Below are 13,619 nucleotides of genomic sequence, written 5' to 3'. Positions count from 1 at the left end.
GTGCCCTCTCTAGCGCCGGAGCCCTGACTGCCGCCGGAGCTAGAGTGAACACTAGGCACAGTATCGATCATACGACAGATCCTGTGCTAAGAAAATCAACAAAATTGGCGCCGGGACTGCCAGGGAGCTCCGGGAGTCGGATGCTGAATCGGAACGTATGCTGGTCGTGCAGGTGTATGGCCAGCTATAGTCTCTGCTTATACAAAATTATAAAACCACACAGAAAAATAGAAGTTTACAAAACTGAAATAAAATCATCTGAGAATCAATAATAAATACTAAAAAGAAAACAAAATGGACACCTTCAAAACAAATATGTTTGTCCCAGTCAAACACATCTCTTCCCCTCTTGTGTGAGAGCCCAAACATCAGCATTCAGAGGGTCACATTATATGAAAGGTACAAGTAGCACCCTCACCTGTTAGAACCCATGCAGTTCCTCTTTCCTGCCTGGGGTGTCGCGCTCTGCTCTGGTGCTTCTAGCACACAAACTGCTGTATTTCAGCAGTATGTTGCATCAGCTGAGTGTGCTATAAGCACCTGAGCAAAGAGCGACACCACAGGCAGGATAGAGGAACTACACGGGTTGTGCCAGATGCAGGGTGCTAGAATGAAGACTACTATATGTACATTATTCTGAGTCCTGAGAGAAGATAGAACATGAGCCCATTATTCCTGTGTTGTGGAAGTACTAATGAAGTGTGTCCTTAATCCTTTTTAGTAATGTGAAACGTGACCAGAGTGGATTTTACATTTTATCTTTATTGACAGAAATTTGGACTCCGACATCCGGTAATGAGAAGTCTGTAGGGACACAGTGGAATCCGTCCATGAAACTTATAGACAAGGTAACTGCAAATCTCCATTTGGAACAACTAATAGTTTTCACTGCACTTAAACTGCAGAATTAGAGCAGCGACATTTTTAAATCCTTAATTGCGCCACCAACTAGAAGTCACACCGAGGGGGTTTGCCACATGTGTCCAACAAACACTCATACTCTATGCACTAATTCTGTTAATGGGAAAAAAATATGTATTATGTATAAATACATAGGATTTCTTATAATAAAGGTCATGAACAGAGTAAAATAATATCCACTCTCACAAAAGAATTACAACTTCTATATAAAGTTCACTGGTCTGTTTGTCTGTCTCTGGTTATGCATTCGGACACCTCTGCACCGATTGTGATGAAACCAACGAGAGGCAGTCCAGTTGGATCCTGGCTAGGCTAGGGGTTAGGGTCCCGGTCGGACCTCCAGTCGGTGTACGCTGGCCAGAACTTTGACCTGGGGGGCCTGTTCTGAGCCTTGGATGGATTTGGATGAAAACTTCAGAGTGGTAACATTGGATCCCAGAAGACATACTAGGGGGGTTGGGGTCCTGGGCAGAATTTTTACAGCGGGGAGCCTGTTCTAGGCCTTCCACTGGATGGATTTGAATGAAAACTTGGCAATTGGTCTGGGATGCTTAATGGAGGTTGACGTCCTGGTCAGACCTCATGGCGGAGTGTGCCGGGCAGAACTTTGATGACCTAGGGAGCCTGTTCTGGGCCTTCCACCGGATGGATTTGGACGACATTACATAATAAAAATTAATAACTTGAAGATTAAACCTGGGCAACGCCAGGTACAGCTAGTATATTATATATGTATAGTTGGAGGATCACTTATTCAGAGTCGCATACTAACTATTGCTGCTGTTCCACGAGATATCATACATGCAGAAATGATCACCAAGTGTCTCCGCTTCCCACATAATAATAATATTAATACAAGGATTTGGGGGGGGGGGGGGGGGTTGTATCAAGCTGCCTAAGAGTGGAGAAGTTGCCAATAACTTGGAGGCTTGATACATTGCTCCCATTATTCCTATGGTATAACATGATAATGGAGGACATATGATTTTAATCATAAACACTTTACATTATTTTCCCATCAGTTCTCAGATTTTGCAAAGGGCATTAAATTAAATATTTGATTTATACCTAATTAAAAGGTATTTTAGAACATATGGTCAGGCACAGTTGCAGAGCAGCGATCTTCTGGGAACCCTAAATGTACAGGTGTTCCTGACCAAAACTGAAATAATTAGTACCCCCTCTGGGGCTTTGAATTCCCCTATCTAGCACAGAGAATGGAAGGCATGCAAATGTAATGTTAGGGATCCCTCAGGCCTGGAGTTGGGAAATACCGCTATAAGGTCCCCCATACACGGTGCGATATGCACCTTGCGATGCGACGGCCGACATATCGGGTGGTCCCGACACACGGAGTGATCGGGTGGCCGAATGCCCGATATGCAGAATCTCCCTCCTCCACCCGCATAGCGCTGCATGGGATCTTATATCGCATCCCCAGATCAGGTGAACATGCAGTCAGATCGTGAGGTGCGATGTACGACCCCACGGGAGAGAGCACAGGCCGATATCATGCCCCCACACGGTACGATACAGCAGCGATATCGTACCAATCCATCGGATCAGCTGCTATATCGCACCGTGTATGGGGGCCTATAGAGGTACAATTTAGGGGTGCTTATATAAAGTGACCCTTTTTCATCGAGTTTGAATTCCCTTATTAATCTGACAGCACCTGCAGCAGACTATAAGACAGATGATCGATTAATACAAACTATTATAGCCATTAATTGGACAATCTTTTGTGTCTTCAGTGGCTGGATAGTCACATCAACTTTTGCGATCACCAAATGATGTTTATTCTCAGATATTCTGATCACCGAGACGTCCCACATATGTAGAATATAGAATTTGACGGCAGATAAGAACCACTTCGCCCATCAAGTCTGCCACATTCATAAACATTGTTACCTCAACCCATATTGATCCTTACTTCTTATGAAGGATATCCTTATGTCTATCCCCTGCATGTTTAAATTTCTCTACTGTCAGCCTCTACCACCTCTGATGGGAGACTATTCCACTTGTCCACTATCCTTTCTGTGAAGTAATTTTTCCTCAAATTTCCCCTGAACCTACCACCCTCCACTTTCGGTACATGTCCTCTTGTGCTAATACTTCTCTTACTTTGAAGAATGTCTCCATCCTTTACTTTGTTAAAACCCTTTTTTTATATATGAACATTTCTATCATGTCCCCCCTTTCCCTTCACTGCTCCAAACTATACATATTAAGATCTTTTAGTCTTTCCTGGTACGCTTTGTGGTGTAGACCTTGCACCATTTTAGTTGCCCTTCTTTGTACCATCTCTAATGTATTAATATCCTTCTGGAGATATGGCCCCCAGAACTGAACACAGTATTTGAGATGAGGATGTACCAATGACCTATACAGTGGTATTATCGCTTCTTTCTTTCTGCTACTGATTCCTCTCCCTATGTAACCAAGCATCTGACCTGCCTTCCTCATTGCTTTGTTACAATGTTTGCTTGCCTTTAAGTCACCTGAAATAGTGACTCCTAGATCCCTTTGCTCTTCAGTAGTTTCCAGTATAGTGCCATTAATACTATATTTAACCTTTAGATGTTTGAGATCCAAGTGCATGATCTTGCATTTTTTGGCATTAAACCAGGGCTCGACAAATCCCAGGGGCTAGGTCGCCATGGCTACCAGATTCTGTAGGGAGGTAGGAAGCAGATCCTCATCAGCCCAGGTGGAGATTCGTGCCTATAGTATTGCGGTGTTCATATCATGCACAGGAGTGCATGTGCTGAGTGTCGCCTGCGGTGACTGCTGTGCCTGTGTCCGTCCTGGCCTGCGCTGACTCCTCCTGTCCTGCTCTGATCCCTGCTGTCTGTCCCAGTCTACACTGATCCTCCTGTACGTCCCGGCTGTCTACTGTCTCCTATCTCTGGCTGCATAGAGCGCTCCGGTAATAGGGTCTATGCGTGGCCATGGATTGCGGAGCAGCTTCAGAGGTATAGTGGTGTGACCACGAGGGGAGGGGGGTTTTGTTGTACTTTCTGGCACCATTGTTTTATGTGAAATGTGGTCCGTTATTATTGGAGGGTGGATCAGGGGAGCTGTGCAGAGCAGTGAGGGGGCCTCCATTTTACTGTATCACTGTGACCTTTTTGTGGACTAGTATAGTGTGTATTACAGTTGCCTAACACACAGAGCTGTGCTCCTTACTCACTCCTGTAATTTTATTTTTTTTTGGGGGGGGGGGAGGTGGTCTGGCTCCTACAATTTCATCCTGGCTCCTAGATTTTGGAAAAATTTGTCATGCCCTGCATTAAACTGTAGTTGCCAAGTTCTTGACCATTCCTCTAATCTACCTAGATCATCAACCATTTGTTTTACCCCTCCCGGAGTGTCTACCCTGTTGCATACCTTTGTGTCATCTGCAAAAAGGCATAGTTTCCCTTCAATACCATTTGCAATGTCACAAATAAAGATATTAAAAAGCACTGGTCCAAGTACAGATTCCTGAGGTTCTCCACTGGTAACATTTCCCTCTTGAGACTGCACTCCTTTTACTACAACTCTCTGGGCCTGATTCAGAGCCGGACGCTCTGACCAGAGCGCTCGTTCTGAATCAGGGCCCTCCTACCTCATTTTGGAGCGGCCTCATGGACGCTCGCATAGCTGTGGGTTACCACCCACAGCTATAGCGAGCGTCCATGATGATGGTCGCGATGGTCAAGACCATCGCGCTTGCGATGAGATCCTGCGGTAGGGTCTCGCTGCCGCAAGCCCAGGAGTGATTTTGGCTCTACCAGAGCAAAAATCACTCCCACTGACATCACTACTGATGTCAGTGGGGCAGGACTCAGACGGGGCAGGACTCAGATGGTAGGCGTTCCCATGGGAACGCCTCTGTCTGGCAGCCACGCCCCCGGTACGCCCACCAAAGGGGGCGTGCTGTCAGTCACCATCGACAGCACGCCCCCTTTGGTGCAAGACCCATAACGACGGCTTTGCTGTCGTTATTCGGGTTTCGCGCATGCGCACGACGGAGCTCCCTCCGTCATGCGCATTAGGGCACCATCGACCCGCTTGCGAGCTTCCTACGCTCGCGAGCGGGTCTGAAACAGGTCCTCTATTTCCTATCCTGCAGCCATGATCTTATCCATTCAACTATCTTTGTATCCAATCCCATGCTTTCCAGTTTATTTAACAGTCTGCGATGTGTCAAAAACCTTGCTAAAGTCTAGATAAGCTATATCTATGGCTCCCCTTTATTTCCTTAGTTACCCAGTCAAAAAAGTCAATAAGTTTTGTTTGATATGATCTCCCCCAGTAACATTTACTTATCTCACAAGGTCTACTGGTAGATTATGAAATGTAGTTTTAAATTACAGAGATTAAGGATGATGTGCAACTCTTTTGAAGGTTAGAGGACAACACAAGGCCACTGAAGTGTAACAGGTTAGCCCAGTGGTTCCCAAACTGTGGGCCGTGGCACACTTGCAGGGGTGCTTCAGGATGGTGGTTCAGCACCAAATCAAATTATTTATGGTCAATGTAATGTAAATAAGTGAACAAACAGAAGTACAGACCTGTCCCCACCACATAACTGAGACTAAGGATGACAGGTAGCACAGCTTACTTCACTTTACTACATTACTACACTTTTTCTGAATTTATTAATAACAAACTTTTGGCTTAGGGGTGCCGTAAAAACAATGCTGATACTCTAGGGCGCCGCGATTCAAAAAAGTTTGGGAACCACTGGTTTAGCCCATTATTAGTTTAGAATGTGAAAGCAAACATTCAATCATAGGTACCAAATCCGTATGCATCACCATCTCAATTTGCCAGTATTCCTAAATGTCCAAAACCATGTAAATCTAAATATTAAAAAAACTAAACCTTAGCTGTGGAAACTAATTCACAAACATCATTTAATCAGGTCTTGTTGTCAGCTTCTTGCGTCAGAAGTCTTATGCGGAGGGGGGGGGGAATTCAATTGTTTTGTGGGTGCCCGTTAGTCATGGGCGCCCGACAGAGCATTTCAATTATTATGATCAGGCGCAATTTCCGCGGACGCCCAGATTCCTGTGTGCACCGTCCTGAGGTGGCGAGCAGAAATCTGCAACAAGTCAGCCCTTTCAGCACTCTACAACGTACTGGAGATTGGGTTGATCGCCCAAATGTTTCGTTCACCAGCTACATCAGCAGCCATGGGGTCGTTCGTCAAATTGAAAGATTGAGCAGCAAGCAGGATCAATCTGTGTGATGAACAACCCCGCTAAGGTACGCATGGTCGCTCAACATTACTCACGTCGGACATCTACGCGCTGTGTGGCGTATTGAGGCTAGAGGAATGAGGACACATCTGTATAGCCAAGTACTGTACTGAAATGCTCATATTATTTATTCACTTTTTTGTTTAAAGTTCAGTTAAACTGCGCAAACACAGCTCTCTGTTCATATGACACAGAATAAACATGTATACTAAACTGAAGTCAGCTCCACTCTCCTTGCCAGCAGCAAAGTAGCCACAGTCACTGAGGGGTATATTTACTAAAGAGCAGCTTTTCAGAAGCAGATATGTTGCCCATAGCAACCAATCAGATTAAAGCTTTCATTTATCTAGCACCTTCTAGAATAGGGGTGTTCAATAAGAGGCCCCCCCCAGATGTTGTAAAACGATATGTCCCAGAATGCCCTGCCACAGATTTGCTATTTGGCCATGCTAGAAAAGTTGCAATGCATGCTGGGATTTGTAGTTCAACAGCTGGAGGGCTGCTAATTGCCCACCCTTGTTCTAAAAGAGAATAGTTAAAATCTGATTGGTTGCTAAGGGCAACATCACTTCTAAAAACCCGCACTTTAGAGAACATGGACCTCAGTCGGTCGAAGCGGCCGCACGGTACCGATGTTCGCTATACTGCGCATGTGTAAAATTTGCAATGCACGTGCGCAAACTAGCCGCTACGATCAGAAATTTCTCTCTCCTTGAACACAGCCAGGTCGGTAGTTTGAGTGACAGATTGAGGCGTTTGTGGGTGGTAACAGGGGAAGGTGCTTGAAAACGGGGGAGTGGAGATCCGAACGCAGGCGTGCCTGACTATGCGAACGGCGTTTTATGGGAGTGCATAATTAACAAACTAGCGTCATGGCACACGTGACATGGGAGGTTTTTACACTGACATGATCGTAGAGCTTAAGAGAGGGTATGGTCAACCTTAAGCTCTACGACCAGTTCCGATGGTCTCGATTAATCCTTATATACCCGGAGATGACGTGTAATGCGTACGAGAAGGGGGCGTATTTTTTTTTGTCTTCCGGCCGCTTTCTCCCCTTGGTCGGCCAGCTACTGATCCGAACTTAGGGACGCAACTTGCGAGGGAATCATTTGCATATCCGGCCCCTTTTCCTGTACGACCGTGCGGCCGCTTCGACCGACTCTGAATGAGGTCCTATATCTCTGGGATGCCCTGTAGCTGTCAGGACCACATGCACCTGAACCCGGCCTAGAGTCCCTATGCAGATCCGTTATACTGACACAGTATACTTTCCATGCAATGTTATCTGGTGGCATTCCAAATTCTTCTGTCCATGCATTACCACAGTAATAGTCTAGTGTTCACTCTAGCTCCGGCGGCAGGCAGGGCGCCGGAGCTAGAGAGGGCACCTTTATGCGCCCGAAAAGGGGGCGTGTCTATAAGACACGTCCCCTTTTCGTCACTCTTGGGGGCGTGCCCAGCACTTACGGACCCGCCGGCCAGCCCCCAAGCACTGCAGACAGGGAGAATAGACGCCAGGCGCGGTGATCGGGTCACCGCACATTTCTCCACCAGTGGGACACTGCAACCCGCGGGTGAAGACGGCACCCGCAGGCTGTGAGGGCAGGGCGCCGCGCCCCGCTAAAACAGCCTAGCGGGAGCGCTAATAGTTTTCACCAGTGATCTGCGGTGAATGCAACCTGACAGTGCCTTGCATATAAAAAGCAAAGCATTACCTTGCAGACATGTATTTCCGGTTGCTAAAGGGGCAATTTTTTTTTATTATTTTTTTTTTACACGATTTGGCCAGTTTGTATCTAAGCGATCAATCATGTAAAAAGTGCCGGTGCGCGCCCCTGAAGTCGTACATAGTCGTCGCTGATCAATTGAACCTGCAGAAGATTTCAACCTATCGTTCAGAATTTGACACACATCGTTCCATGTTTGTGCGCATGACGAAGGATGCGATGGACGATGGTCGATTTGTCGTCACTGATCCTGGCCACTCCACTATTTTTAAATGTTCCAGCAGATGCATCGTGAGGTGGTTTGCTGCAAACGATATATCGTTTACGATCTGCAGTCGTTTACGACCCATCTATATCGTTTGGTCTTTTGTACAATCGTTCCGTGTGGGGGCACAATATCATTTGACCGGGAGAGTTCAGGAATTCAAGGGAAATCGCAAACGAGATTGGATCGTTTGCAAATTGCATTGTGTATGGGGGCCTTAAGAATACTGATGGAAAAAAAATAAACTGGTTAGAACCTGAAAGATCTGTTTGTTGGATGAACTAAGGACATTATATGTGAGAGGTCAGAAAGATTCCTGCAAACACTTCTCCTACCCAGAGGCAAAACAAGTAATGGTGCAAAGTCTGCAGGGTTGTCTGTAAAACTCCTTTTACCTGATGAGGCAAGAAGTAAATTATGTGCAGGTTACAGCTTTGCACTTTGCTCTCACAACTAGTGTGGAAGTTCTGCTTCAGTTTACCAAAGCAACGTGCAACAACTAATCAGTCATCATGGGTTGTTTATGTCTCTTACCTAATAGTGTCCGTTATGCATTAATAAAGCACAAACCTCAGGGAAATAGTTTTGTTTGAAAATTGTTAATTGAATTTGAGAGGTCACTTGAAGATCTCCTAATATTTCCCCCAAGCATTACTTTATGCTAAAGTGATTGGAAGCAGAAGCATTTAGGAAAATGCAACCATATGACAAAAGCAAGTAACATCAGGCGTATAGCTGCATACACACACAACGATTGAGTTAATGAACGATTTTAGTAAACGATTTTCTACCTTGAAAAAATGAACTAAAATCGTTTTACTATGTTCATTTAAATGTAATGAACGATTTTTATGAACTACAAACGATTTTTGCATATTAACTTAATGAAAATCGTTGAGTTGACAAGTCTGACTGAACTACAAACTACAAACGTGAAGGCGCATGAACAATAATCGTTCATCGTTTGACTCAGAAAGTGAACGATTTTTTCAAACGATTATCATTAAACGATATCGTTTAACGATAATCGTTCAAAAAATCGTTGTGTGTGTATGCACCTTATGGGGTCACAACAGTCTCCATTATCACAAGCTTACATGGATAGTGATCGTGTTAAAATTATTCTGCAGTATTTCAGTTGTATAATTAAAAGTAGCAAGAAAAACATCTGAAAGAACTGCATTATGTTCAGGTCGTTAAGTACTGTAGCAAGCCGAGACATTAGTACAATGCGAGAAATTAACGTGTGTGTATGAGGGGCTTGTTTACCTGAGAACCACCAAACAGTATCTAAAACTACAACATGCTCAAATAATAATAATAATAATAATAATAATAATAATAATAATACTAGCTGCTACAGAAATAAAAACACCAACATATTCATGTGACATTAGTCCAAGGTAGTATTCATCTATTTTAACAAGTGTACATTTACAGGTGATTAAACATGGTCAGATAGAGTATTGGTAAAACGTTGTCTAAATGATAACAAAAGCCTATAATCATAAAGAATATATAAATGTTAATTTCCATATAAAAACACTAATATGATTTCTAAAAATGTAACTATAGCACATGCCCCAACTGTGTGATGGTGTTATTGTACAGAAATCAATGATTAGTTTGGAAACCTACTTCTTCATACACTAAGGCTGGGTACACATTACACAATGTGCAAACATCGCAATTTACCTTAATCCCCAGGACAAACGATACAGTGCATATACACCGTGCAATCCTTCAAACGACAGAATGATATATCTTGCATCGTTTGGGCGTAAGATCGTTAAGATAACGTTAACAAATTGCCTGGTCTTCCGGTTGGAAGCACACATTTCACGATTAGCACAAAATCACTAAATATCTTCACATCTGCGATGCATGTACAAGCAGATCAGAAGATGCGCGGAACGACGCACAGGAGCGCGCAATTTGTCATTTCAATTCGGCTCAAAATGACAAATCGTCCAATTTATCCTCACTTGTATTGCTAAATGCTACCATTCTGGTTTCCTATAAAAACATTTACCTAGCAGACAACTGCTGCAACAGCCCTTAGCTCACAGTCACTTCATTCATCCGTTCTGCAACTGACCTACAGCACCGTTCAACTAGTATAGCATGAAATGCCTAAAAACCAAACGCTGCACATTCTGGCCTAGAACAGCTAAACATCATAACATGGACACCAGTCATACAACAGCTGGTCAAAAACAAGTTTACTGTAGTACATGGAGCATAGTTTAAAAACATGGTCAGCAGATGGGCACAGAGGCCAGCATGGATGCCTGGCAGTGCTGGGGTCATGGATGCAATTCCAGCCATGGAATAAACTGTGTGGAATTGTAATGACCTCCCTGTGTCTGACATTTTATTCTGAGTTCTAAAAAAAAATATACTGATACATTAACAGGTTACTGATAAAATTAACCCTAGTGAGTATTAGGAAATATAGGGATAAAGTCAACTGTGAACGATGGCCACACTCTGCAGCTATGAATGTCGGAAAACCGGCAACAGCACCATAAATCCCTAAAGGGATGCGTAAGACCGTAAGTGTGAGCTGCATCGTCCCTAAATAAATCAACCTCACAGACCAGGCCTGGCCATCCTGTGGCTCTCCAGCTGTTGTGAAACTACAAATCCTAGCATGCTGGGACTTGTCATTTCACAACAGCTGGAGAGCCACAGGGTAGCCAGGTCTGCTGTAGACTGTAAAGCTGGGTACACACTAGATGATTTTGTGCAGGATTTGGCCGATTCCTACGCATCGGAAAGAAAAATCGTGCAGAGTATACCCACTATCACGAAGTGCTCCCATGGGTCATTTATCGTATTCTCAGACCTTACCTACATGCAGTAAGATCTGGCAATCTCGTTAAGGACGCACTGGAAATCGTTAAGGACGCACTATAGGTCGTTGGTCAGATTGCACAGTTTAAGCACGAGATCGTATGTCCGGGAGTGCCGGGGAGATCAAGGGAAATCGTTGACGACGTTGCATGGTTTGCGAGTCGTCTAGTGTGTAGGTACCTTAACAGCCACTGGGGCAGGGACTGACGCCAATGAATATTCTCTATACAATGTACTAGGATTGGCGCTATATAAATTATAACAAACATAGCTACACACTCCGAACCCTCCTGTCTGTAGAATTGGAACATTTCCATATAATAAAGGTTTTATGATATTATAACAAGCAATGCAGCCAGACCTTCCAGCAATGCATTCCCTAACGCTACACAGCAGCACAGTGGAGGGTCTTCACACCTGCCTGGGGACTAAGGAGGGTATAATAATAGTATACTACTATGGGAAGCAGCACTCTGGGTGTAGGAGGGAGCTCCCAGTGACCTTGGGGTAACCAGACCCCCATAGTGCCCCCTATTCCCTGCTCCCAGTGACCTTGGGGTAACCAGACACCCCCCCTAGTGTCCCCTATGCCCTGCACACAGTGTCCCAGTAAGAGGAGAGCCGGGCATCTGGCCGGGTACCCCGGCTAGAACCCGCACCCTCCCCCATGCGGGTGACATCCGGGACACTCACGCATCAGGCGGCCGAGGAACCGTCCCTGGAACATGTTGCGGCCGGGTCCTTCAGCAATGACAGCCCCGGGCCCAGCAGCAGCAGCAGCAGGAAGGGGGAGGGGCTGCCGCTGGGAGACAGGACCCCGGGTCTGCCCCTGCCAGTGCCTGACGGACCGACACGGCCGGGTCCCCCGGTAACACGGCGGGAGTCGCCGCTCCGTGTGACGGGGAACATGAGGTGACGCAGTTTCACAACACGGTTCGTGTTGTGAAACTGCGTCACCTCATGTTCCCCGTCACACGGAGAACCGCACAGTGCAGCCTCAGCGGCCACCTGCAACAGGATTTATAACGTTGAAAGCCGCGTCCTAGAAAATGTCTCCCAATCTGCGCCTCAGAGTGTACGGGGCGGCCATTTTGTCGAAGACTAGCACCCGTTGGTCTGTACCGTCCTGAGCGCAGCCTGCCGAGCGGACAGAAGAGTGGGAATGACATGGAGGCTGCGCTGTCCTTCAGCCCGGAGTATGACGGGAGGGCAGCTGCGCAGGGGGTTCTGGGGGATGTAGTCCTGCTGGACCTCACCGCTCAGGCGGGTTATTTAAAGGTTTCTCTATTATAAAGTCACAGCCACAATGGGGTCTATTTACTAAGCAGTGTTAGGAGACGGAGTGAACCCTTTATTCCACTATGTGATGTCAGTCTGCTATTCCCACGTATTGCACAGCTAGGGTTGAGCAAACGGTGGTCATGCATCCATTTTTCTGATCCACGCGGGATCGCCGTAACTTCTTATAATGCAGAGGAAGATCGGGGTAAATTCTCATCTGGTCTAGACTTGTTTCAGCATTGCGCATATGTGTACTGCTGAAGGCAGATTCCCGATTTTCGTGAATCTGCACGTGCACAGGACCCATTCTGCGAGTGTGCAGAATTGGTCCTGCGTGATTTCAGGTAGGGCAGTACGGGGTCGGCCGGTGTTCCCGGAAATGGTGGCATCTCAGCCCCGTTTTTCGGGAGTGGCAAGGCCAAGGGACTGCATCTACGGACGCAATTTCCTGGTCTTGCAAGTCGGCCAGCCTGTGTAAGCCTACTCAGCTGGCTGGTGGCCTAGCGCCAGCCACTATTGCGACCTCGGTCGCAGTGTTGGGATCGCAAATGCAGCAGGGGGTGTGCAGCTTTGCAATTCCGTCCAAAGTGGAATCACCCCCTTAGAACGATATTAATTTGCGTATGCGCTGTTAGGGGGTCATGAAAGGATTGCGCTTTCTCAGTTAAAATATATATGTATGTATAATATACAGTATATATATATATATATATGTATACTAGACAGCACTCCAAACCAGCAAACATCTGTAGTGCAGGGTCCGTAAACAAGTAGTATACCACACTCACCCCCTCCTCAGAGAAGAATGCAGGACCAGCACTCGGGATAATCAGCAAAGAGAGTATTAAAGTTCCATCATGAACAAAAGTGTACAAAACGGAAACAGAGGCCTCTGCTGCCGTTTTGTACACTTTGGGCCTGATTCATTACGGATCACAATTGCGACCGCAGCTCCGTAATCGCACGCAGGTCTGCTGTGGAAATATAATGAATGCAAACGCAAAGCCGTCACAGACCAACATAAACAACTACAGCGGGTCAGACCTTACTAAGAAATTGCAAACCTCTGCATTAGGGGTGTGCACCGGCCACTTTTCGTGTTTTGTGTTTTGGTTTTGGATCTGGATCTTTCTTCGTGTTTTGGATCTGGATTGGTTTTGCCAAAACCACCCTTCCGTGTTTTGGGTTCTGGGTTTTGTGTTTTGGATCTGTATTTTTTTTTTAAAAAGCATAAAAACAGCTAAAATCACAGAATTTGTTGGTTTCTCTGCTCCTATGCTATTATTAACCTCAATAACCTTAATTTCCACTCAT

The 13,619-nt window shown here is 45.6% G+C and overlaps 1 protein-coding gene across 1 annotated transcript in view; it reads right to left on the bottom strand.

Annotated features, from left to right (window-relative positions):
* SUCLG1 (succinate-CoA ligase GDP/ADP-forming subunit alpha) overlaps nucleotides 1-11,868 on the bottom strand; it is a 78,746-nt gene extending 66,878 nt beyond the window's left edge. Inside the window, exon 1 of the mRNA XM_088450854.1 lies at nucleotides 11,718-11,868. Coding sequence (XP_088306980.1) covers nucleotides 11,718-11,751 — 34 coding nt within the window. The 5' untranslated portion in view covers nucleotides 11,752-11,868. The remainder of the gene's footprint in view (nucleotides 1-11,717) is intronic.
* Nucleotides 11,869-13,619: the final 1,751 nt, after the last annotated feature.

Source organism: Taudactylus pleione, unplaced genomic scaffold (genome assembly GCF_031769625.1).
Source record: "Taudactylus pleione unplaced genomic scaffold, aTauple2 ptg000531l, whole genome shotgun sequence".
In the NCBI taxonomy this organism is placed as follows: domain Eukaryota; kingdom Metazoa; phylum Chordata; class Amphibia; order Anura; family Myobatrachidae; genus Taudactylus; species Taudactylus pleione.
Note: the sequence above shows the minus strand (reverse complement) of the source record. Positions and strands in the feature narration are given on the sequence as shown.